The following is a 22,366-nucleotide window of genomic DNA, read 5'->3' as shown; positions in this document are numbered from 1 at the left end:
ACCTGAACTTGAACTTTTAAACAATTAAATGTATGCATTCTCTAACAGCTTTCCCATTTTTGCTTTTTATTGTTGAGCTCATATAAATATGTGTCCACATGCAATGATGTACTGGAGAATTGGATCACACAGGTAGAAGTCATATGGTGCAGGTTTCCAGGTAGCATTTCCCATTTTGTCATATCCTGTGACATTATTCTTTTTGGCAGTAATCACATAAATGTGTCAGTAAGATTATCCTCCACATATAATCATTTCAATACATTACAATTATGGCCATTGGATCACGTTGAGAGATTGGCAGGCAGGTGTATTAATTATGCATGGGTTGAAGGTCTGTGCACATTCATGCTAATGAGGTTCATAACAGTAACTGAAGAAAAATAAATTCTAATGCTTTATTCAAAGGTGACTAACACTAAGGTGACAAAGTTTAATTATTTTCTCGCTGACAAATTGCAGAAAAGTTACTGACACACTTGAGTTGAGCAATATGCCCGACTTTTATGGCAGAAAGTGACAGAGCAATTAAAAAAAGAATTGCAATGTGATCCGAAGTCCAGTGGCTCCAAAGATACAGGTCCAAAGTATTATGGTGCTATTCAATAGTGTAGTGTGGACAGGTTTATATGTAGCAACTTTCACCTCGCAAACTGAATGCACACCTGCTTTTAACATGAACCAAGTGGTGGCTTGATGAATATTTTTAGAAGCACCCATCTACAGATATGATGTGGCTGTAATACAATTTGCTGTTATATGTATGTATTTACTAATTCATTGATTCACTTATCTATTTATCTCTACCCATCCATTTATTCTTTCAAATTCTGAGAGAATTGACATCCAGTCTACATCCAGCAAAGGAGTCATTATGACATTATTGTTTGTTGGATGATTTTTTTTTTACATTATTTTAAGATCTCAGATTATATAGGTTAAACAAATATTTTTGAGATTATTAGAAATCATAAAGGTACAGCACGATGGCTCAGTCATGGATGTATTAAACTACTGAAGGTTTAAGAGTCTGCACTGCCCTCTTGAGCTGCCAAATCAACATAACTTTGTGGCTACTTGCTCTGCATTGGCAGAAGAGTACCTAGTTTGTTCTGCATTAAATGTATGAGATTAGCAGTGCCAAAAAAGGTCTATTTCAAATGTGCTTTCATTAAAGAGGAAATAAGTATGTTTCTTACTGTCCCATAGCACAAAATGGCCATAATATATCTGCAGGTGGTTGATAAGGTTGTTGATCAATGCCGATGAATTACTTGGCCAGGCGCTGAGATTTTAAAACTCACTTTCTGTCCTGTACTATAGAACAAAAACTTTGCCCATTGCAAAGACACTCAAGACACGATGGTTAGAGGTCATAGGTTACTTAATACCCATTTAAAGTTGTAGAAATGTTACAGCCAACAGTTTATATCTGCAAATCACTTGAGGTTTTCAAAGCCGTTATGGATCCCTGAGTTTTTGAGGCAGATATAATTGCATCACTGGAGTAACAACAGAAAGATATATTGTGTTAACAGTGGATGTGGCCAAGTGGCAGCATGTACAGGGAGCAGTGAGCTGTGTGGAAATCCACAGCTGATGTCTGTGGAGCATAAGGATGAATTTCTTTGTAAAAGGAGAAGATGGGCAGTCTTCTCTATGCTAGACAGATTGTTCCTGTACCATTTGCTGGCCACTCATGGACAACAAAGTCCTTGGCCCCACTGTGAGTATACTGCCACCTATCTAGATACGTTATATTGGCATTTATTGTCCATGTGGAAGAGCCACATGACTGATTGAATGCTGTGCTGGAAATAGGACATGTAGCCTAATGTCCATCACAAACAGGCAATAATGCTTCATAAAAATACAATTCACAACACAGAAAACCTTTTATTTAATCACAATATGTGTCACTGCTTGTAGGTGTTAGTAAACTATATACTCATATTTCATCCACAATTGCTTGACCGTCCCTATTATCTATCCACTTGAGTGACATCAAAGATATGCAATCAGTGACCATTTGCAACCCTTTCTGGATTGAGACAAGTTACTTTGTGATTGTCATTAACAGTAAACAAAGCCAGGATTCAATTTTCTACTCCTATTCTTTCAACTATTTTATAATTTGGAAAAAAAAAGATATTTAAATGTATGTTTTTATAATTGGGTTTTATTTTCCAAAAGACCTTACTAATTCAAGAAAACAAAAAAATGTCTTGAGCTTGTGGCACAATAATATTACTATAACTGTCAGCATTAAGAGGACGGCAGTGATCAGCTTATCAAAATGAACCTTTGTATGAAGCAAACTCTCCACGTCATCTCAATTTTAATTCAATTGTGTTGTCACCAATTGTGTTTAATTAAGAATGAATGAGAGATAAACATGGTTTGAATGTTACACTGAATATGAAATGGACAAAAAGACTACAAATAGAAATACAATTCTTGGTCTAACACCATGTCAGATTTTTTGCATCCTATCTGTACTATAGCGTAATTTTAAGTTCAGAAAGCAAATAACTTGACAAATGTCTCTTTACATAAAGGGAAAAAAAGGGAAGCATCACAACTTTCTTGATTAAAAACACATGTAACAATAAAATGCAACTTGGAAAAAAAAAAACACCAACATGAGCTATGTAATATTGATTAAATTTGTGAATGATACGTCTTGAACATCTGTGAACAGTGTTATTCAGACTGGTGACGTCGCCCCAGTTTAAATACATGTTTTTGACAGGCCTTTTTTAAGCTTGCACCTCATCCTCCTCAGCATGGAGGTTGCTGGATGCAGTTGCCATGGGAACCCCATCTGCAGTTGCAGGGGCCTGATGAGTGCTCCTCCTGGTGGAGAGAGAGAGCGTTGATATCACGCCCTTCAACATCAAATCAGTGCTATTTGTCACATGCAGCGCAACAAAAGAGAAAATGTAAAATCTCACTTCATCTCACGCGCCTCCGCTGCCTTGACAGGTCTGTATTTCTGCTTCTTCACTGTGTGTGCAATGAACCACACAACCAGGATGATCAGCACACACCCGAGCAATGCTCCGATAACTGCACCAGCAATCACCCCGTCTCCCACTTCTGTACAATGACACATTTTCACAGCAATGAATGCAGCCTATTTTTATGCTTTTGTTAAACACGTGTGCATTTTTGCATAGATATTCTCAAGAAAGAAAAATGTGACCATACCAGCACTCAGCTCTAGAGTACAAATGGAAAATCCCACTGCGTTTGTGGCGTTACACTGGTACTCCCCGAACTCAAACTGGGATATGTTTCTGATCTCCAATAGTCCAGTTGTAGTAGCTGAGCGGGAAAAAGGACAAATGTTTATAGAAGGATGAATCAGGGTTGGGACCATTCATGAATTGAGTTGAGAATAGCATGGTAAATTCCAATTCAATTACTGGAATTGGAATTAAATTGGAATGACAGGAAACAGAATTGAATTCCATAAAATTCCATGAAATTCCACTTCTAAGAGAGGTTGTCTTGACTCACTAAACATAAATTAAACATTATGAATCTAATAAAAGATAAAAAATCAAATACATTCAATCACAATGTATGTAATACGATTATATGTTATGCATTGAATACCAAAGGTACCTTTAACATTTTAGGATATTCAGTATTGATTTAGAACACTATGTGTAATCTCTGATATGTGGTATGAAAAAAAACAAAAAAAACATTTTACAGAATTTAATTGGATTAAATTCAACGTCCTGAAATCCCAATTCAATTCCAATTCTGTTTCCTGTAGGTTTCTTCAAATTCCAATTCCAATTCCTCAGTTGAATTTGAATTGATCATTCATGAGTTGACCCCAACTCTGGGATGAATGCAGACATACATAAACATATACACACACACGCATACACACACTACTCACCTCGTCCCAGTACAGGCCTCCTTGCCTTAGCCTGGTCCAGTTTGATCCAGGTGTATGTGGGGGCCGGACTGCCTCGCTCACTGTGGCAGGTCAGAGTGACCAGGTGGCCCGACTCCACATCGCCATGGACCGCACAGAAAGGAACAGAGGGCTTTTCTGACAGACCACAGGGACGATACAGTGGGTTTATGATGTTAATTTCTCCAGTCAAGTTAGTCTGGGATATACTTGACATTATGACACAAATATCAACAGTTGAGATTGTTAACATTTGACATGAATTCAGGATTATTACACATTCATAACACGAGAGGAAGAGCTTCATAACGGCTACATGCCATGCTCATGAATACTGAAGCCCAACATTGTGTCAATTAAAATTTGCAAAATCAAAGTCATATTGATGCTAACTGCCTCAGCTTTAGCCATGAACATTAGTGATGTGGAACTGTTTTTAGAGACTGTTTTAAGAAGTGATGGATATAAGAAACACTATACTGTCTGGAAAATTTGACTTTATGTTACATATTGCCCAGAGGTCATCAGTCATTGCCATCCACAACTAACCAGTATGAGTCCACTTCAAGGCAGGCTTAGGCTATATGTCGATTACTATACAACAGTCGGTTTCAGCTGAGTAATCTGATTGGTCAAAGGCAAATTCACTGTTCCCACAGTGTTATTAGTTGCTGCCAACTCTTGTAATAAGCAGATCTAGTTAGTGATCTTTCTTGTTTTTTCCTTATTTGTGTACTCTTATTGAAGAAGACATTTCAGACAGCACACATGCCTTGGAAGCCATTGTATAAAAGCCATAATACCCATGAGGACGTTCTTTACTGTGATTATGGGTACTTGCTGCTGACGGTGCTCAGCTGTGTCTTGGACCTATCCTCGTCGTACCCATAATCACAGCAAAGAAATTATTGCTATAATGAATCATATCAGAGCAGCACTTCCCACTGTATTTTAATAATATATTATTATGATAGTGTATGATGTATAAAGTATCAGTGCCGATCAACACATAAAAGCTTACACAAAACAGGTCACAAATTCAAATCAAAGTGGAAAAAGATTACCATGACAGAAATGTGTCTTATAGCAATGATGATGCACTTTGAGAGTTTGGTGTTAGATGTTTGCTAGAATATCTGCAAATTGTTAGTTCATTCTTAACTGAACAGGATGTTATGTGTCTCTATTAGAGATTATAAAGTGCAGGAACGTTGTTGGGAGTGGCCTTGCGCTCTGTTCCTAGCTTATAACTGAATAATTTCCCCAGTGCTTACTGATCAGTGGGCTTTTCAGTATACTGATTTGAAAGTTGTGCTAAAATGTCTTCTGTATCTGTATATCTGAATTTTTCATAAAGTATTCATTGGGAGAATACTGCTGTATGCAGGAAGTAAAGCTATTCAAATTATCTGTGATTTATAACGGACTGACTACTCTCCTTAAAAAAAATTACCTCGATTCCATGTAACAGTCAGTGATGATGACAATCATTATTGGCCCCATGATGGAGCATGACAGCATCCATACATGTTTATACAGTACTTAAGTATGCATCAGATTTAATCTGGTTAAATTGTCATGTCCGGCAAACATAAACCATAACTCATAAAGGTCCAGGTTCTGAAATACAAGCAGTACGCAGTAGATACTGTTATATATTCTGTATGCAGTACAAGGATTCAGTCACAGTCCTACTCTAATTTCTAACACTGACAATGAGAGACTGCTGCAGTTACCATGGAAACTACTGTGGATACTGAGGCCTGCAAGGTTGTCCTGGTAACTCTGTGAATGGGAGGATTCAGACAGAATGTAATTCCCTGATCACACAACTCAGGGTCACTATTTTAATAGATTTGTTTATGTTACGACAGCGGTAATAGATACAGGATTCTCAGAGGTGGAAAGAGCACTGAGATATTTTATTGAAATTGAAGTACTGTTGCTTCAGTTCAATTTTGCTTAATTCACACTGACAGTTCTTGTTAAAAAAATGCTCAAGTTAAATTCAAATAGTAGCTCACTAAAACACTACTGAATTTCTTTCACATAAAATATTTAAAGAGCCAAAAAGACAAATGGGGAAGAGGAAGGGTGTGTCTCGTATATACTGTATTGAGAACAACAAATTAACTAAAAAACCTATTGCAGCATCAATCTGTTTCAACAAAAATGACACATATGATTTTGAGTCTCCCTTCAGGCATCTACAGATCTTTGTCAATATACAATTTTTGTTACTTTGTGTGCCGCGCCTATAATGAATTAATTCACAAGACAGCAGTTTGTGAGTGATAGCTCAATACTAACCTTGTGTTTTGTCAGTATGCTCTCTCTTTATGAAAGGTCCCTCATCATTCAGTTTTGCATTTTTTTTCAATTGGTGTGTTTTTAAATGTACTTTGTCTTGTGTGACACTATATGGAGCATCCACTGTATTGATGAGATGGATAAGATACTGCTGCAGGAGCTACATCAGTTTACATAAAAGAAGATCTAAAAAATTGCTTTATCATAGAATCATATGATTATTGATTACCCAGTTGGTGAACCTCCCTTCCTAAAGCCTTTGAAGTTAACAAAACTTACCAAGAACATGTACAATGATATTGGCCTCAGATTGTCCTTCAACATCAGGGAAGTTGTGAACCTCACAGGTGTAGACCCCGGCATCTGATGGCTGCATGTTGCTTATCATTATTGAGGCATTTCTGGTTGTGCTGGGGTCAGTGGGGGGCTGAATTCTGCCCTCGTAGGATTTTGCAATCACTTCCTTCCCTGATTGATAGTAATAGACCTGAAAGCAAAGGTCCATACATCAGAATAAATGACACAACCACTAAAAGCCATTTAACAAACACATATTTACAGTGTCGCTTCTATAGTGTTAACTTTAGGCAATATTAAAAAGCCTTCAGTGCTGCTGACACTGTGGTGTGTGAGGCTGATGGTTGCCTTTTGAAAGGGAGGAAACCACTGAATAGAATCTGTATTGATTCAAAGTTGGCTGATTAAAGTAACATTAGTACTGTACATTTTACAGATCAGACAGCAGATATGCTTTCCTGTGAAAGTTATTCAAATTCAGGAGAAAAAACAGAAGTGCTCAAAAATATCATAAACTTAGTAAACTCCAGGTACTACAAGGCAGCCTTGATGAAAATACTGAAATTGTCAAAATAGGAAGAGAGCCATACCAGGCTTACTTCAGGTACTCTTGCACAGAGAAAGAGGGTAAAGTAAAAAAAAAAATCAAAATTAGGGCAATAAAAAGATCGGTTTTGACCATGCAGGTTCTTCCTCAGCCTTGAGGAGGACTAAAGGCTTTTCAACTTTACCCCCTTCCTCTGTGCTGAGTGGCTGAAGTAAGCCTTGTATGGCTCTCTTCCTATTTTATTCAAATTCAGACTGGTTGTGCTAAACTCCAGACTTGGCGGCACATCAGAAATATTTTAATAATCTCCAGCTCCTTCTTCCTGGGTTGCTAGGTTTTACTATGGTTTAGTTTTGGGGATTTTATATGCAGCTTGTACATCCCCTTTAAAAAGCACCTGCCTTTAATTGTATGAAATTGCGCAGATATAAGGTATCTATATCTATCTATATCTATATCTATATCTGCCATATCCTCAATTAGCATTGCAAATAGGCTTTCAGAAAAGAGATTCGTAGCATCTGCATGTGAAAAATAATAATAATAAAACTGATAATAATAATACCCATTCTTGACTAAGTGCTTGATTTATTATGTTGGGAAAAAAATAGGGCTTGAAATAAGGACTTTTGTTGTGAGTATTGTCAATAGCTGGTATTAAATATCCTTTGTTTCTTTACTAATTTCATGTATGGACTGTAGCTGTCAAAACTGACATTTTCAATAAAAAAAAATAATAATTTAAAAGTAAAAAGTTTAAAAAGACAAGAAAACAATGTTTTAAACAGGTTTATATGTACTACTAGTGTGCAGTGTGGGAGTTTATTAAACATACAGCTCTCCTTCTGATACTTTGTTAAAAGTGAATAAAAAATCACTCATAAATACCCAGAATAAATCTGAGATATGAATAGGGTTTCGTTAATAAATCTCTCCTTATCTCATTTCTGAATCACAGCCTTTGTTGTCTTACCAAGGTGTGTCTGCCCAGCAGGCTCTCAAGAGCAACCAGCATATTGAAAGAAGAAGCCAATCTGTTCTTTTTTTCAAGCCCTCTGAAGCCTGGTGTTTTTTCACAAACTTTTTTGGGAGTAAGTTGAAATCCTACATGACATTTTAAACTTTGAATATCCTCACAAATATTAAATTCTCTCATGAGGTTTCACCCATAAATCCAACTCTAACTGGTGCAATTCCATAATTAAGTTGAATAATATATGGATGCCTGTGAACCCAGTCAGACTGTAGTAAAGATCAGTGATTTTGACCTTTATGGTGCTGAGGCACACAAAGTTACACACCAAGTTACACCAAATGACAATTTCACACAAAGCATTGCATGATCATACAACAAACACCATGAGCTGCTGGACTTCGCCCAGATTGCTTTAACCTGGAGAATAAAAGATGTGCTCAGTAAATTAATTTAAATAATTTTGACATCGATTTTCTTACCATTTACGGAAGAAATCAAGGCATATGCCATACCATTGTATCTTAACATGAGGGTTGATATTATGGTACAAAGGTTTTGAACACATCAGAACAAACCTTCATTGAGATGCAGAACATATTTGAGTAGAAACAGCATATATCTACCTGCTGTGGAGACATGGAGGACGTCGAGATAAAATCCCACTGGATGGTGAGGCCGGTGGTCTCTTCAATGGTGGAAAAGGTGCACTGGAGTAGGACACTTCCACCCATTGTAACGTTGACAATTTTATGGGGTGTCCTGACTGTGATCAGTTCAACCCATCCTATAAAAAACAAGGAGTTTATCAAGCTCTCGTTATGCTTTGTTTAGCCTAAAAACAAAAACGGATACATAATTTGTTAAAAGTGCCATTGGCTGAAAACCTTGCCTTACACAAAGAACTTCCTTAAATTAATTATAACAAGAGGAAGAAGCAGAAGAATAGTTACCCATTATGCTTATCAGCACCAGTAAGCTCAATGTGGAGCGCATCTTCAAGGAAATGTTGGTTTACACTCACGGATCTTCTAAAGAACTTAACTTTCCCCGCTCTTTGCCTCTGAATCCTTAACGCTTGCAAGCAGCACCCAAAGCGTGGATAGTAATGTTACAGTATGGTCAGCTAATGGACTGGCTGATATTGTGCATGTAGATAACACAATGTTTGCATATCCATGTTTGCCAGACTGGGTGTGTATACTCTGTTGTTTTTTCAAACCATTGATTTCACAGTTTCAAATTTTGTCCGTTGGCGGATGAAAATGAAAAAGAAAAACAATCTTGAAGTGCTTGAGAAAACACTAAAGAAAAACTCAGTGTGTACATTTTATATTACATAGATTGGAGTTTCAATCTGTGCAGCCTGTGCTCTGTGTGTGTTTCTAGTTGTTGACTTCATAGGACCACAATGTATTATGACACTGATGCTTAATTCATTTTTCAGTACTTTGGCAGTAGTTTAGCTATTGCTCATCTCTCCATCCTCCCTGCCTTGTAAGTCATTCTGGGTCAGGGCCTCTGGCAAAGGAATTAATGTAATTTAATCTCCACCTGGCCTTTATCACTCGCCTCAAGGAAGTGTAAGCCAGAACACTGCAACACTCTGCTTATCTTTGGGGAGTTCACTCCCTGGCGCTGCTTACTTATTAAAGGCAGTTTCACCTTTGTCATTTTGGCGCGCACAGTGTGGAGCACAATGCTGATGGAGAGACAGTGAATCACACATGATTAATTGTCTATAATTACCAGAAGCTGACACAAGTAATTAACAACGTGGAAAATGTTGATCAGCGGCGACTGAAGGGGCGAGGGAGGGAAGCCGGGGATAATGTGGAATCTGGGGGGAGGATGAGGAAGGAGGGGTGCATAGCTCATTAAACAGAAGACATTTACGTGATAGGTTAGATGTTAGACTATCTCAGATTTTCTCTGCAAAAACAACACACTTTGGCACCGGTGTGTCTCGGCAGAACTGTACGGTGCAAGAACAAGAAGCAATCTTTTTGTAAATGAAATCTTATCAACAGCATGACTCACACCCATACAAATGAGCACATGAGAGGAAACACTCGTACCTGAAACTCCTACAATCAACACTCAGGCTTTGGTCTGAAAACCAAAAAAGGTAAAATGATACCTGTCTGGCTGAGGCACATTTATGACGAATCAACCCCCAGAAGTAAGTAAATAAGTGATGAGAGAAGGATGAATGGATGTTGTGTTTCTGTTCAGATTCCACAAATGTCAAGCAGGAAAACAAAAAGTAAATAAAATCATAAATAATGCATAGATTGTGCATAATTTTAGTTACATTTTGGAGGCAAGAATTATCCATTCTGACATCAACATCAGATCAAAATAGTCTAAAATGACTGATTCCATGGAGAACTCTTCCCTTTTTGTATTGCATGACCAGAGCAATTAGTGACACTTTTGATCAGGGCTGCAGTATCCCCATATGCTGTATATCACTGTATAACCTTTATAATCGTATTCCAAAAATATAAAAAAAAAAAAAAAAAAAAAAAAAAAAAAGAGAAAAAAGACACAGCATATATTGAACACAGAGCAAACACCATTATTTTATCTACAATTTTAAATGTCACCAAACCTTTAGTGAATGTTTTGAATTTCTCAGAACAATGTGAATAAAATGATAAACCATGCATATGAAAATTTAACTACAGACATGGTATGACAAACCACAAAACATACTACCTGGCACCTAGGATTATGGTAAATTATTTGTCATAATAATTGTGTATTTCTGTAATTACAAATAAACTCCATATGAACAGTAATGTACAGTAAGTTGTCATTCTCTGGTTGGTTTATCACTCAACATACTGTATTTGCCCTTATTTTACTCATACTAGCGACTCACCAGTTACTATTTTGAATGTGACTGGAGGGCCTATGACCAAGCCGGCCTCCAGCATGCACAAACAAAAGTTGGTTCCCAGAATGCAATGGGGGTTGTTGGGCCCTCCCAGCCAATCCTGGGCAGAACTGTGTCCTCCTAACAAGGTTTCACCTCTGCCCATTTTAATGGGTAGAGTTCACACGCACACATTATTCATCCCACCCCCTAGAACCACTGTGTCCCACACTGTCAACAGACTGTGAGAAGGTTTGAATTAGAGCTGTTGGCTCTGCAAGGGTGAATACATGTTTAAGGTTTGGTAAACTTAACTACAACCTAACTACTGTGTCCTGTCAAAGTCTTTTTTTATTGGAGCACCTTGACAGAAAACTGTCTGAAATCAGTGATCACTTGAATTTCCCTTATTTTTTGCTTTTATGGAAACTGAACTTTCTCCAAAAATGTCTTTTTTTGTTGTTGTTGTTGTTGTAGCAGTACAGTTTGGTTGAGACTGCTGCTGTTTGTCAAGCAGGGCAGGGATGCAATTTGGGAGTTTGCCACCAGATGGCAGGCCTGCCTACTAAATGTTAAGTGTGTGTGTGTGTGTGTGTGTGTGTGTGTGTGTGTGTGTGTGTTTGGGTGGTGGTGGTGGTGGTGGTGGGGGGTGGGGTGGGGGGTGCAGGGAGCTTGAGGCAACCGATGACAACAGAGACAAGAGCGCCACACTCTGTCCTCAACATGCCTCACTCCTCCTCCCTTTCTTTCAGCAGCCTCAGAAAAATAGGCCAGACATTTAGCATGACTTCACACTGTCCCTACAGCCACAGAGCATACCACTTACAAAAATAGGGATGGTACACTGCCAAATCACATGTAAGAATAAGAACGCATGACCGCAAACAGTAGTGTGAAACATCATCTGCATGGAGGAAAAGGTCTCCTTTGCATAGCATTTTTCCTCGCCACTAAAAGCCAAATGCAGTGACACTGAACTATCATCTCGCATTGGCATCAAATGTAAGCATAAAACGCTGCTTTCCGCAAAGATTGACACAGTTATCTAAAGGAACCTTAAAACAAGTGGGGCATAGGCAGAGTCAGAGGCAACGATTCCTGACATTGTTGTCATCTCTGCCTTTCGAAGTCTGTTATTGGCGAAGGTGCATGCATTGTGTAAGGGAGAAAGCATGAGACCAGTGGCAGAGAAGGGATGGGGAGTCAATTTACATCAGCAAAATGCCTAATAGGCTGCCAATACTAGGTTTTAACTTTGGAGCATAACATTCAGAAGGTATCAGCAATAAAAAAGGAGCAAGCACATAGCTGACCCTCACTGGCACAGAGAAGCATTCTGCCTCGCTCTCTCCACAAAAGTTATGACACATTATGTTCTCATATCCACTTTGCTCAATGGCATTTTTGCTAATCTAAAATCTATCCTTCAATGATTGACACTGTCATGGCAGGGAAAATGTCATAATAAATTGAGAAGCGGGCTATTAAGCCTTGGCAGAAAAGCATAATGTTAGCTCTACATATATTTGAGTCGTGATCTCAACAACATTTAACTGAACGATGACAGCTGGCTAGAATAAGTCTGTATTTTTCAAGCAGCAACATTTCTAAAGTGATTCCCATGGTGCTCTCTCTACCTCTAATAAGAATACTGGATGGAGAAGACTTTAATGGTCATCACCTCCAAATAAATTAGTTCTTGTGCATTGATTATTATTCATAGGATAATGCAAATGTTGGAGGACAATGACAAGCTCAAACATGGCCAATGTTAGCTATACTACATCAATTAATTGTAATAATTGACTTTGAGATTGACTGCATGTTTGCATATCTTCTTAGTTCTATTCATCATACATTGCATTTTACATTTTCTCTGGCTTCTGCATGTTAGGGTAATCTCACCTTTAACCGCCCCCACCACCACCCATTTGCTATACCCTAGGTTTTACTAAATGATGCCCCTGGGGGGGTGGATTTAGTGGTTCAGCGATGGTCACATTGCATAAAAGAGCTGTGTCTTAATATTTTATTAGACACATTATGTTTCCACTCTTCTTCATCTCTTCACTCTCTCTTCAACCCCCAAACAAGAATTCCATAGCAACATAGACGAACATCCTGAAAATGGAAAATAGATGGACATGCTTGTGCAAAATGGCCTACCTAAGGGGGCAAGAGACACCAGTCTACAAGAGGAACATGGCTTCACTGGGTGAATAAGAAGTGGGGACATTTTATCATGACAAAAATGATCATTCCTCTACACTAAAAGCATTGTGCTACTGGTTTATGGTAAACGGCTTACAGATACAACACTTGTCTGAGCCAATGATTGATGATTTTAGTGGACATTTTCCCTCCAGTCTCTCCTAGAAAAAAAACTGTTTACAGTAAATCCTTTGGAAACCTTGAATTTGTCTCATTTCTAACAAGGCATATCTTTTCCCTGGAGCAGTCTATATTCAAAAGTCAACTAAAAGGGATTCCCAAGATCTATCTACATGATACAAGCAGCACAGCTGATATCTATACCTTTTGTTTTGTGTTGTGAGCTCTACAACAAAACTTTGATATTATTACAATGTATGTAGTATTTCAAGCATAGCTCACGTAAAATATTGCATGATCATGGCAAGTAGTAACACTTTTGATCAGAGGTACAGTATATTGTAACCTATATCATTTGTTTGTGGAAGTATAACCTTTATAATGATATTCCAAAAAACACCTTATAGGTTAAAGCTCAACCTCCATGCAGAGTTATGGTTAGGTTCAGCAAAGACAACTGATCAAAAACACGTCCGCGGTAGAAAGCACAAGAAAGCATAAGCCATGAAGCTGCTTTTTGACCATTTTCCTCTTTTCTTTTTTTTTCCACAGAGGAGCAGCCATCAATTCCTGACCCATGTTAATGCACCCTTTCAATATTTGATGTTTTTATATGGAGTGCTGACAATAGAACACGGAAATGGAGGGCACATTTTGCCGAGCTACTTCAGTGGCTCTGTATCCATCTTCTTAACAGAGCTATGCACTCCAATCCAGCGAGAGCCTATCCATGGGAAGAAAGATGAAAATACAGGGAAAAGCAGCGGTAGCATTCCTGCCGTGAGGTGTGGTGGACATTATTATGGTTATCTTTCCTCCATGCTAAACATAACTGTAAAAGAGGCCACAGAGGCGGTGGTACACATTCTTACTGTAATTTTCAGGTTTTTACGTTTTTTCCAAGCAGTCAAAAAGTCATAATGGACACATTCTGATTTTGATTTTCTATATATCTTTGCAAGCTGGACATATTTATATACTTTAGCAAGGTCAACTCACTTGGCAGCATAAGCAAGTATTGAAGTGCCTGGGAGCAGTGACTGAGAGTACATTAAAAGAAATCAATTAGGAGAGAGAACCCTGTGCATTAAATCTGCTTTGTATCTGAAGGTGGACAAGTCAGGAAAGAATCATTACTGAACTGGCACAAGTCAAGGCAGCTAGGGGATAGTGAAATACAAGCAGGCGTACAGTAGCCGAAGACCTGAGCTGATATTGTGTTGCCTCTTTGTTGAGCTTACTGTGGCAGAGGAAGACGTGATAGATCAGGTCAACGAAAGAAAAAAGCTTAACATTGATAATGGAAATCCAATGTGCACCCTGTGGAATTTGAGTGCCATTGATCTGTAGCCACATCCACTTGAAGTTTACCCAGGAAGTATGTGGTCAGATTTTACCTCTGGCCATGAAGGACGCTTCAGAACAGAAGCAGCTTCAGAAGCAGCTTCAGAAGCAGCCAGTGGCCCTGGATGACGAGAGAGCGCAATTTGGGGGCATTTGGGGCCCAAAGCATGGGATCCAAGTATGGCTAGCTGTAACCCCAGTTTATCTGTATGGTGGTGTGTTTTAAAACGCTTGTATTGAGGGCGGTTTCATCACACTGTCTTATAGCCATGATAACGCGGCTAACAAGCAAGTAGCTAGCTGGAGCTGGCTGTCTGTGCTTGGACCAGGGGCATCAGATCTGTTGATATCTGGAATAGAGCCAGCAGTAAGAAATACAACACACATCGCATCAAAAAATCCAAACTAACCCATTCAATATAAGAAAATCCACTTCATCTGCGCCCTTTCAACTTGCATCTCTATGTATATCTCCTAAAAAAGGAAGACCAAACTCAGAGATCATCCAAAGCATTGTTTGGGTCAGAGATGCATCAGCTTTGAACTGCAGCTCCATTGTCTCTGTGGATATATATGATGCTGCTGCAGTAAACTCAAAACAGCTGCTTTTGTACCATTTTTTTTATCTGCTCACAAATCAGTGGCATTGATTCTGTCTAAGTATTAAGGTCCCCTCGATATTTATCAGGTAATTCTCCTGGAATCAATTGTTGACCTTTGACCTCGAATCAGTCCTGTAATATATAATATGTGTAATTTATGATATTAACAGGGGGCCCAGCGTGGATCAAAAAGAGTAATTTTGGTCACTGATCAATTATTTGATAGCAGAGGATAATAAAATCTATACATTTTAGATTTAAATGTGGACAATCTAGAAAGAAAGAAAGAAAGAAAGAAAGAAAGAAAGAAAGAAAGAATGAAAGAAAGTCAGTACCGTATAAATATTTTTCAGTACTTTTCAGCTCTATATTACTTCACTAGCAGTAGTATTATTACTTCAGTAACAAGAAATTTGTACCAAAGTAATATTTCAATTTGAGCTACAATATTGCAGTTTACAGTCAAAAAAGTCAGTTCTTGTTTGTTGTCATTCGTCCCAAGTGTCATAATTTAAATGATCTAAAATCTGTACAATTTGCTCTCCTCTTTGTTTCCGTCATACTGGGAGGCCCATTATTCCTGCCTTGTACTGCAGTGGCAATTCTTTGGCTGTTTGTACAAACTGCTTTTTTATTGGGACTGTGGAAACACATATGTCCTGCCAATGGAACTCATCCATGTTATCTGGATTTTTTGAAAGGACATAGTAGCATCTGGCAATGGAGTCTTCTAATAAAGTGTCATGTTGATTTGTTGTTATTGTGTGACCACCTATAGGTTAATGTTTGTGATTTTTTTTCACACTGTCTCCTGAATTCCTCGGGGTTCCTCAGTCTGTCCCCAGAGACATCTGAATTGCCTTTTGTATCTTACTACTGACAGACAACCCAGGATTCCTAAAACACTTTAGGTCATCCTGGTCATAAGGCTACAGAGAAAAAAATCCTTATGTGCAAAATGCATTGGTACATACTGTATGTAAACACAGGAAATTTAGAAAATTATTCTCTCCCCCTCTTAACTGTGCTGCAGCATGCCTTTTCTTGTCCCTATGCATCATTTATAGCTAAATAGCTATGTCTCAAAAAAGAACTGATATGGAGCAGAAAAAAGGGAACGGGAGAAAAACAAGAGAAAGGTAGGCTGGAGCTGTTACTTTAATGCACGCTGTGTGGCTGTTTTGCATGTTAAGAGTAAGGCCTACAGTTGCTAACCTAACTTTTGGCAACCTAATCTGTTTTTCACCATTATTGGATCATAAACAGGAGAGGAAAGAGTGAAGTATCTAAGCATTTGAAAAGAAAATATAAAAAAAACAATGATTAGCTAGCTGGCTGGCACAGAATGGTGAAAAGCAAACAAGGTAAGCCCACATTTGTTTGTTTTTTGTTTGTTTTGTGTTCACAATATTATAAATGGCCATATCTGAATTATTTTGGGTTGTTCTGCATTGGTGCCTAACTGTTATATCTTTAGGATCTGGTGAGTTTTATGGGCCTTACATTGTGTGGGGTTGTGATTTGTTTAGGATTTGTCAGGGATTAAGGCTGTTTTTGATACAATACTCCCATTATTTACTGTTGGACATTCCTCCTTTCCTTGCATTCATCCCATAGTTTCCTGATTTAAAGCCTTGTTTTGATCAGATCCTTTATACATGATTAATACAAATAAAGATTGTCTTGTTAAAAATCTATTCCTTCATTTCACAGGACAGGAGGTCCATCAGCTACCACTACCAAGAACACAATTGTTATCATACAACACCAGAAGCCTCGTGTATAATACTCTGCATAGATTTACCACTACAGAGCTGTGTAAACAAAAATGGCAAATGCACTTTTATTCTCAGCTTTATAAAACAACCAAGTGTGCAAGTTTGTTATTATAAATGTTGTGGATTATTGTGCATGAACTTAACACCCATGCCTCGTCAAACCCTGATTAGCCCCACATAGCTGTTGAAACACCTGAAATATTTGAATACGTTGAAAAATGTGTCAGTTTAGCATTCAATTTATCTTTCAACTCATTCAGTCTTGCCAAAAAAAAAAAAAAAAGAAAGAAAAAGCCTATAGCGATAAACTTGAACAATCACAGCTTTGCCAACTGTGAGGTTGATCATTGGAATGACTGGAATATAAGTCCAGAAAATTATTATTTGGCACTGCAAGTTAGAGAAAAGTTGGCATTGCAAGTGAAAGAAAACTTAATAAATTGTAAGGAATAATGGCGGCAGTCATTATTGCCATCAAAGGCCAGAAAATCAGAATGGTCATTTAATACCCTTCCTCTCCAAAGTCTACCATTGTCTTCCAACCATTCCAAATCAGTGGAATCACATTGATTTCAATGTTGCCACAAACGTTAGGGCTGAATCCACTGTGGTAAAGTAGGTTAGTTGTAATCGTTACATCTCCTGCTGTCCTGAACAGAAGGTGCAAGGAATGACACATCTTCACTAACATGTCGCGCTGCAGCAGGAACATCAGAACAACTGTATTTCAAATGCATGTAGCTTATATGAGTCAGGATTTCTAAGGCAACAGTCTGGGCAGTAAGACATGCTCTTATTCAGTTTTTATCTCTTTTCTCTTGGGCTCTTGTCAGCCCATTGCGTATTGAAGCAGCATTTCCAACTCTTAGTCATCATAAAACTCATTTGATCTATAATTTGATGATATAATAACCACTGTAAATTACGCCAATCTGAGCAGGCATACAAGGCAGAAAAAAGGCAGGTGTGTTTCAGCCTACATTTCTTGTATAAATCTACTTTTACCATTCGGCATCACCAAATCCTGCACCCAAATCCCTTCAAAAACATGCATACTGATTGTGTGGAGAATGTGCTCCAGATCACACACCCTCACATCCACTTTGCTTTTTTATAAATCCCAAATGTTGTGTGCATGCGCATTGTTTATACATAGGGCCCCAGGTCCTGCTCCTGATGACAGCAAAGTATTAGTGTCCATAACTGTCACTGCTCATGAATCATTAATCAAGACTGAGACTGAGGACTAATTAAGGCCATTAGAGTACTGCAAAAAAAAATTAACAGGACATTCTGGTACATGTTGATTTTGGTTAAAGACAACTTAATCAGGTTGTTGTATCGCATGGGAGTCAAAAGTGGGACAGGGGGCCCACCCAAAGTAATCTTCGCCAAAGGCCCCACAAACCTCTAGTGCTCTAAGTCTAGAATCTCTCAGCGGATCAGAACTGTTCTGTGTGGTTCTATACAGTCTAGTTGTAGTCCATCAATATCTATCTAAGTCTTTGCCAAGGTTAGTGACTATACTCTTCATGTGTTCACTTCACCCTCACTACCTAAACATTCCCTGCAGTTCAAGACCAGAATGCATCCAGAAAAAACATCCAGAGATAATAACTGCTATACCTTATATAGAATCGTGTCCTGGACCACAGGCAATTGTTTATAGTCTCACAACACGAGGACAAAACATCTCAACAAACGGTTTCAGCTTCATTTGCCCTTCTGTCACAATGAATTAATGATCTAGTACTTTGTAGGTATAGGACTCAAAGTAGAGATATAAGATATAAACTGCCCCAGACGGACCACAAAGCTATATTGTCCAGCCTATACTGTAGTATCTCCTTTTTACTCATTTTATATTTGCCAACAGTGTAAACAATTACCATTTAAAGGATAAGTCAGCGATTTTGGACCTATATATAATTTGTCTCTTACATACCTGTAGTACTTGGACCCACAGAGCACATTGGCTCCTGAGTCAGCTGTCGATTGAAACGGCGAGTTCTTTTGTCTCTTGCTGCTAACAATGAGTTCAAACAGGGTTTGTCAAAATATCTCCAAAAAAGACATTTGTAAGCTCCACAGGGGAGTTGAGAGCAAACGGAAAAGTTGTGAAGTACATAAATTAATATTAGCTCTGATTTCATGACACAGTTCTGTGTCACAGACTTTCACTAATCAGGAAATCACAGAACTATTTGTCTCTTCCGCAGCACAGACTGCTGTGGGGTGAAAATGCATCAGATTGTAAACAATTGCACATGGAGCATCAGTTGGTCGCCATATCGTTTTCACAGACTGGCTTTTTTGGAGATATTCTGACAAACCCCATTTGGACTCATTGCTAGCAGCAGGAGGCCTAGCAACGGGAGCTCGCCTTTTCAACCGACAGCTGACTCGGCAGCCAATAATGTCTGCAGGTCCAAGTACTACAGGTATGTAAGAGACAAATTATATATAGGCCCAAAATCGCCAAACTTATCCTTTAATAGTGCCTGAATTGAAAAAGGGGCAAATATTACACTTCTCAGCAGGAGTCACTTTGCGTCTTTATTCAGGAAATAGGGTATGAAAGGAGGTATATTCTCATAAACGCGCAATGTTTTATAATCAAATTAAAAGAAGACACTCTTGAGTTTTCTTAAATTTTGTTATCGGACTGTCTTCATATCCAACAGTCCTTATCAAAAGCAAGACACCAACTAAGAGGTGAGAGCTCTGACAACAACCTGGAATAGCAATGGTAAATACCTGATTTTATCCTCTTATTTTGCAACATTGTATGCTATTTACCTTTTGGGGACTAATATGACAAAATAAATTAATAAAAAGTCAAATGAAACAATGTAGTATATTAGTCCTCAAAGGGCAAATGAAAAGACATTAGCATTCTTTACTGTATAAGCCTTTATTTGTAAAAAGTCTGTTGTTTGAATGATAACCCTTTTTATACCACATACTTGAACACCTTGTATTTGTAAAAAACACATTTTGTTCAAACACCTAAAAAAGCTGATTGACACTATAACATTAATTTGCACTGACAAAAAAAATACAACTTCATACTACACAAATGTTGATTCCATGAGTACTGATACTCCAAATGAAATCAAACACCTTATTAAACAACTGAATTAAATAAGCGCCCAATGTGAACAAAACAATTACAGTACAAAAACCAAATGCATTTTTCTTCCAGTGCCAGTATATCAGATGAATTACATTTCCTTCGTATGATAAAACAACAACAACAGTAAGAATAACAATCCATAACAAATGCAACAAATACAATAAATCAGAAATGAACATATAAATGAATAAAATAATTGACTAATTCATATTTAAAAATAAATGGGCTGTTGGTCTTGTGTTTTTCTTTCTTTCTTTTTTTTTTTTGCCAATTTTAAAGTATTGGAAAATCTTTCTTACCTACTGGTTTAACAAGATATTCTCCCTGGTAAAGGCTCTTTCAAAGAGGGAGGTATACTGATGTATAACTGGGAATCAGCACAGCTTCTTGCAAGTATCATCATACAGTAATCGACAACAGACCATAACCAGAGGCAACTTATTAAAGAGAAAATGCAGGGAACACCCACTCAGTGTGCAATCACATGGCTTACGTTCAGATGCTACTGGTGAGCATCCTTTACATCCTTTGTAGTTGAAGGGCGATTGATGTTAATGCTTATGCTGAACCTGATAAAACTACAGCATGCACTTTGTGCATCTATTCCAAATTGCGTGATTTACAGTAAGTACATTTTATAGAGGTACATACTCATGATTCACACGAATCATAATGTACGTTCTATGTTTAAGTTTTTCCTCCAGTTTTACGTACAGTTTGTTTCACAAGATTTATTGAGCTGGCTGTAAAACAAGTGCAATTTGAGCATGTAAACACTGGATCTTTCTTTTTCCTGGCTGTGGAGATGAAACTGATGGTGTGGAATAGAAAAATATGAAAATAAACCTTTCAAAACTTAGGTCATGCAAAACAAAACCTACAAGGTATACAAAATAATGAAGGTGCCAACAAAACTTCTTCCAGCAGCGAGGAGTCTGTCAGCTCTGTACCGGTGTGAGGTGGATGAGGGTTTCTTGCATGGTCTGGTTCACCCTTCCATTAGAGGTCAGCTTCAGTGCTATTAATAACTAACATAACAGTTTTGTGTTCTCATTGTCATCCCATTATGCATGTCTTTTCTGATTGGGAGTGGTGTAATCCAGGATGAAATGCCCGAACATGAATGCACAAGCCATCCACTTGTTTGAAAAGTGTACTAATGATGTTAGAGGATAACATGGTTTGTGACTATCACCAGATTAGAGCCCAACTGGTAATTATAGGCGGTTTTATGGCATGGCATCTGACATAAACATCAGACGGTGTGTTTTGGCCACCATGAGTCACCAAAACAGCTTCAATGTGCTACGGCACTGGGTCTACTTTACTACAGAGGCAAAGGACGGCCGAGGAACTGACGAAAACTGTGAATGTGAGACAGAAAATCCTCTCCTGCCAAAAGCACTGCTGGTAAAGAAGTGGATGTTATAGTTTAACTGCTGACGGTCGGACTGTTTATACTGTTTGGCTTTGCATCAAGATCAACAAAAGGTCATCTACGGTTTTTATTTATATTTATCCAGGGAAGGTTGACTGAGCACATATGCTTTTCTCTAGCAGTGCCCTGCTTCACACTCACACTGTTAAACTTATTCACATCTGGGAGCCGTCCAGTACAAATAAAGTCTTCGACTGTTGGCAGCTCCACTGGGGCAACTGGGGGTTAAGTGCCTTGCACATTGATAGTTTTTGTTGCGGGAGGAGAGAAAACATCCCTCATAAACGCCATCATGTTCTTGACAAGTTCAATTCTTTCATATAGACAGTGTCTATTCTTTATGTACATGGCAATAATTGACAATTCAATGCTTTGGTAATAGGTAAACACAGTATCAGGTACCGCGTTGAAATCTCCCACAAACCCCCAGATAAGTTCAGATATGGTGATCGGGAAAGCCATGCTAGATGCCTATTATCATTATTATACTTTTCAAACCTTTTAATGAACAATTTTGCCCTGCGATGGGGGGGATTTTCATTCTGGAGGACACCATCCCATTTGTTAGAGAATGAATTAGGGCATAATCCATAATCTTTACGATAGCAGTGATTAGCTTCAGGGGAACCAACGCCATGCTCAGAGATGTGACTGACACCTCCACAGAGCCAACCAGCAACGTCTTCACTGTGGGAGGACTTTATGTTGATGGTTCCATTGTTTTGTCCGTACCATGTATTTCTTGTGTTTCATTTTTTTAGAGGTTTCGTTTGCAGAAGTATGCCAATGCTAGAG

General features: G+C 38.3%; 1 protein-coding gene across 1 annotated transcript; it reads right to left on the bottom strand.

Annotated features, from left to right (window-relative positions):
• Positions 1-2,759: 2,759 nt before the first annotated feature.
• On the bottom strand, positions 2,760-9,057 carry LOC139651296 (V-set and immunoglobulin domain-containing protein 1-like). The gene is made up of 7 exons (XM_071528162.1): positions 9,015-9,057; positions 8,688-8,848; positions 6,524-6,731; positions 3,917-4,072; positions 3,211-3,327; positions 2,955-3,099; positions 2,760-2,856 (listed from the first exon to the last, which is right to left on the bottom strand). Exons 1-7 carry the CDS (start codon positions 9,055-9,057, stop codon positions 2,760-2,762), a joined length of 927 nt encoding a protein of 308 aa, XP_071384263.1.
• Between the last annotated feature and the right edge of the window lie 13,309 nt (positions 9,058-22,366).

Source organism: Centroberyx affinis, unplaced genomic scaffold (assembly GCF_046629955.1).
Source record: "Centroberyx affinis isolate AG114_WGS23_722 - 3 ecotype Tasmania unplaced genomic scaffold, CSIRO-AGI_Caff_v1 ptg001629l_1, whole genome shotgun sequence".
In the NCBI taxonomy this organism is placed as follows: Eukaryota; Metazoa; Chordata; class Actinopteri; order Beryciformes; family Berycidae; genus Centroberyx; species Centroberyx affinis.
Note: the sequence above shows the minus strand (reverse complement) of the source record. Positions and strands in the feature narration are given on the sequence as shown.

Coding starts and splice junctions, on each gene's coding strand:
- LOC139651296 (XM_071528162.1), bottom strand. CDS start 9,057: ATGCGCTCCACATTGAGCTTACTGGTGCTGATAAGCATAATGG. Junction 8,849..9,014: donor GGTGCTGATAAGCATAATGG/GTAACTATTCTT, acceptor TGTTTTTTATAG/GATGGGTTGAACTGATCACA. Junction 2,857..2,954: donor GCGGAGGCGCGTGAGATGAA/GTGAGATTTTAC, acceptor TCTCTCCACCAG/GAGGAGCACTCATCAGGCCC.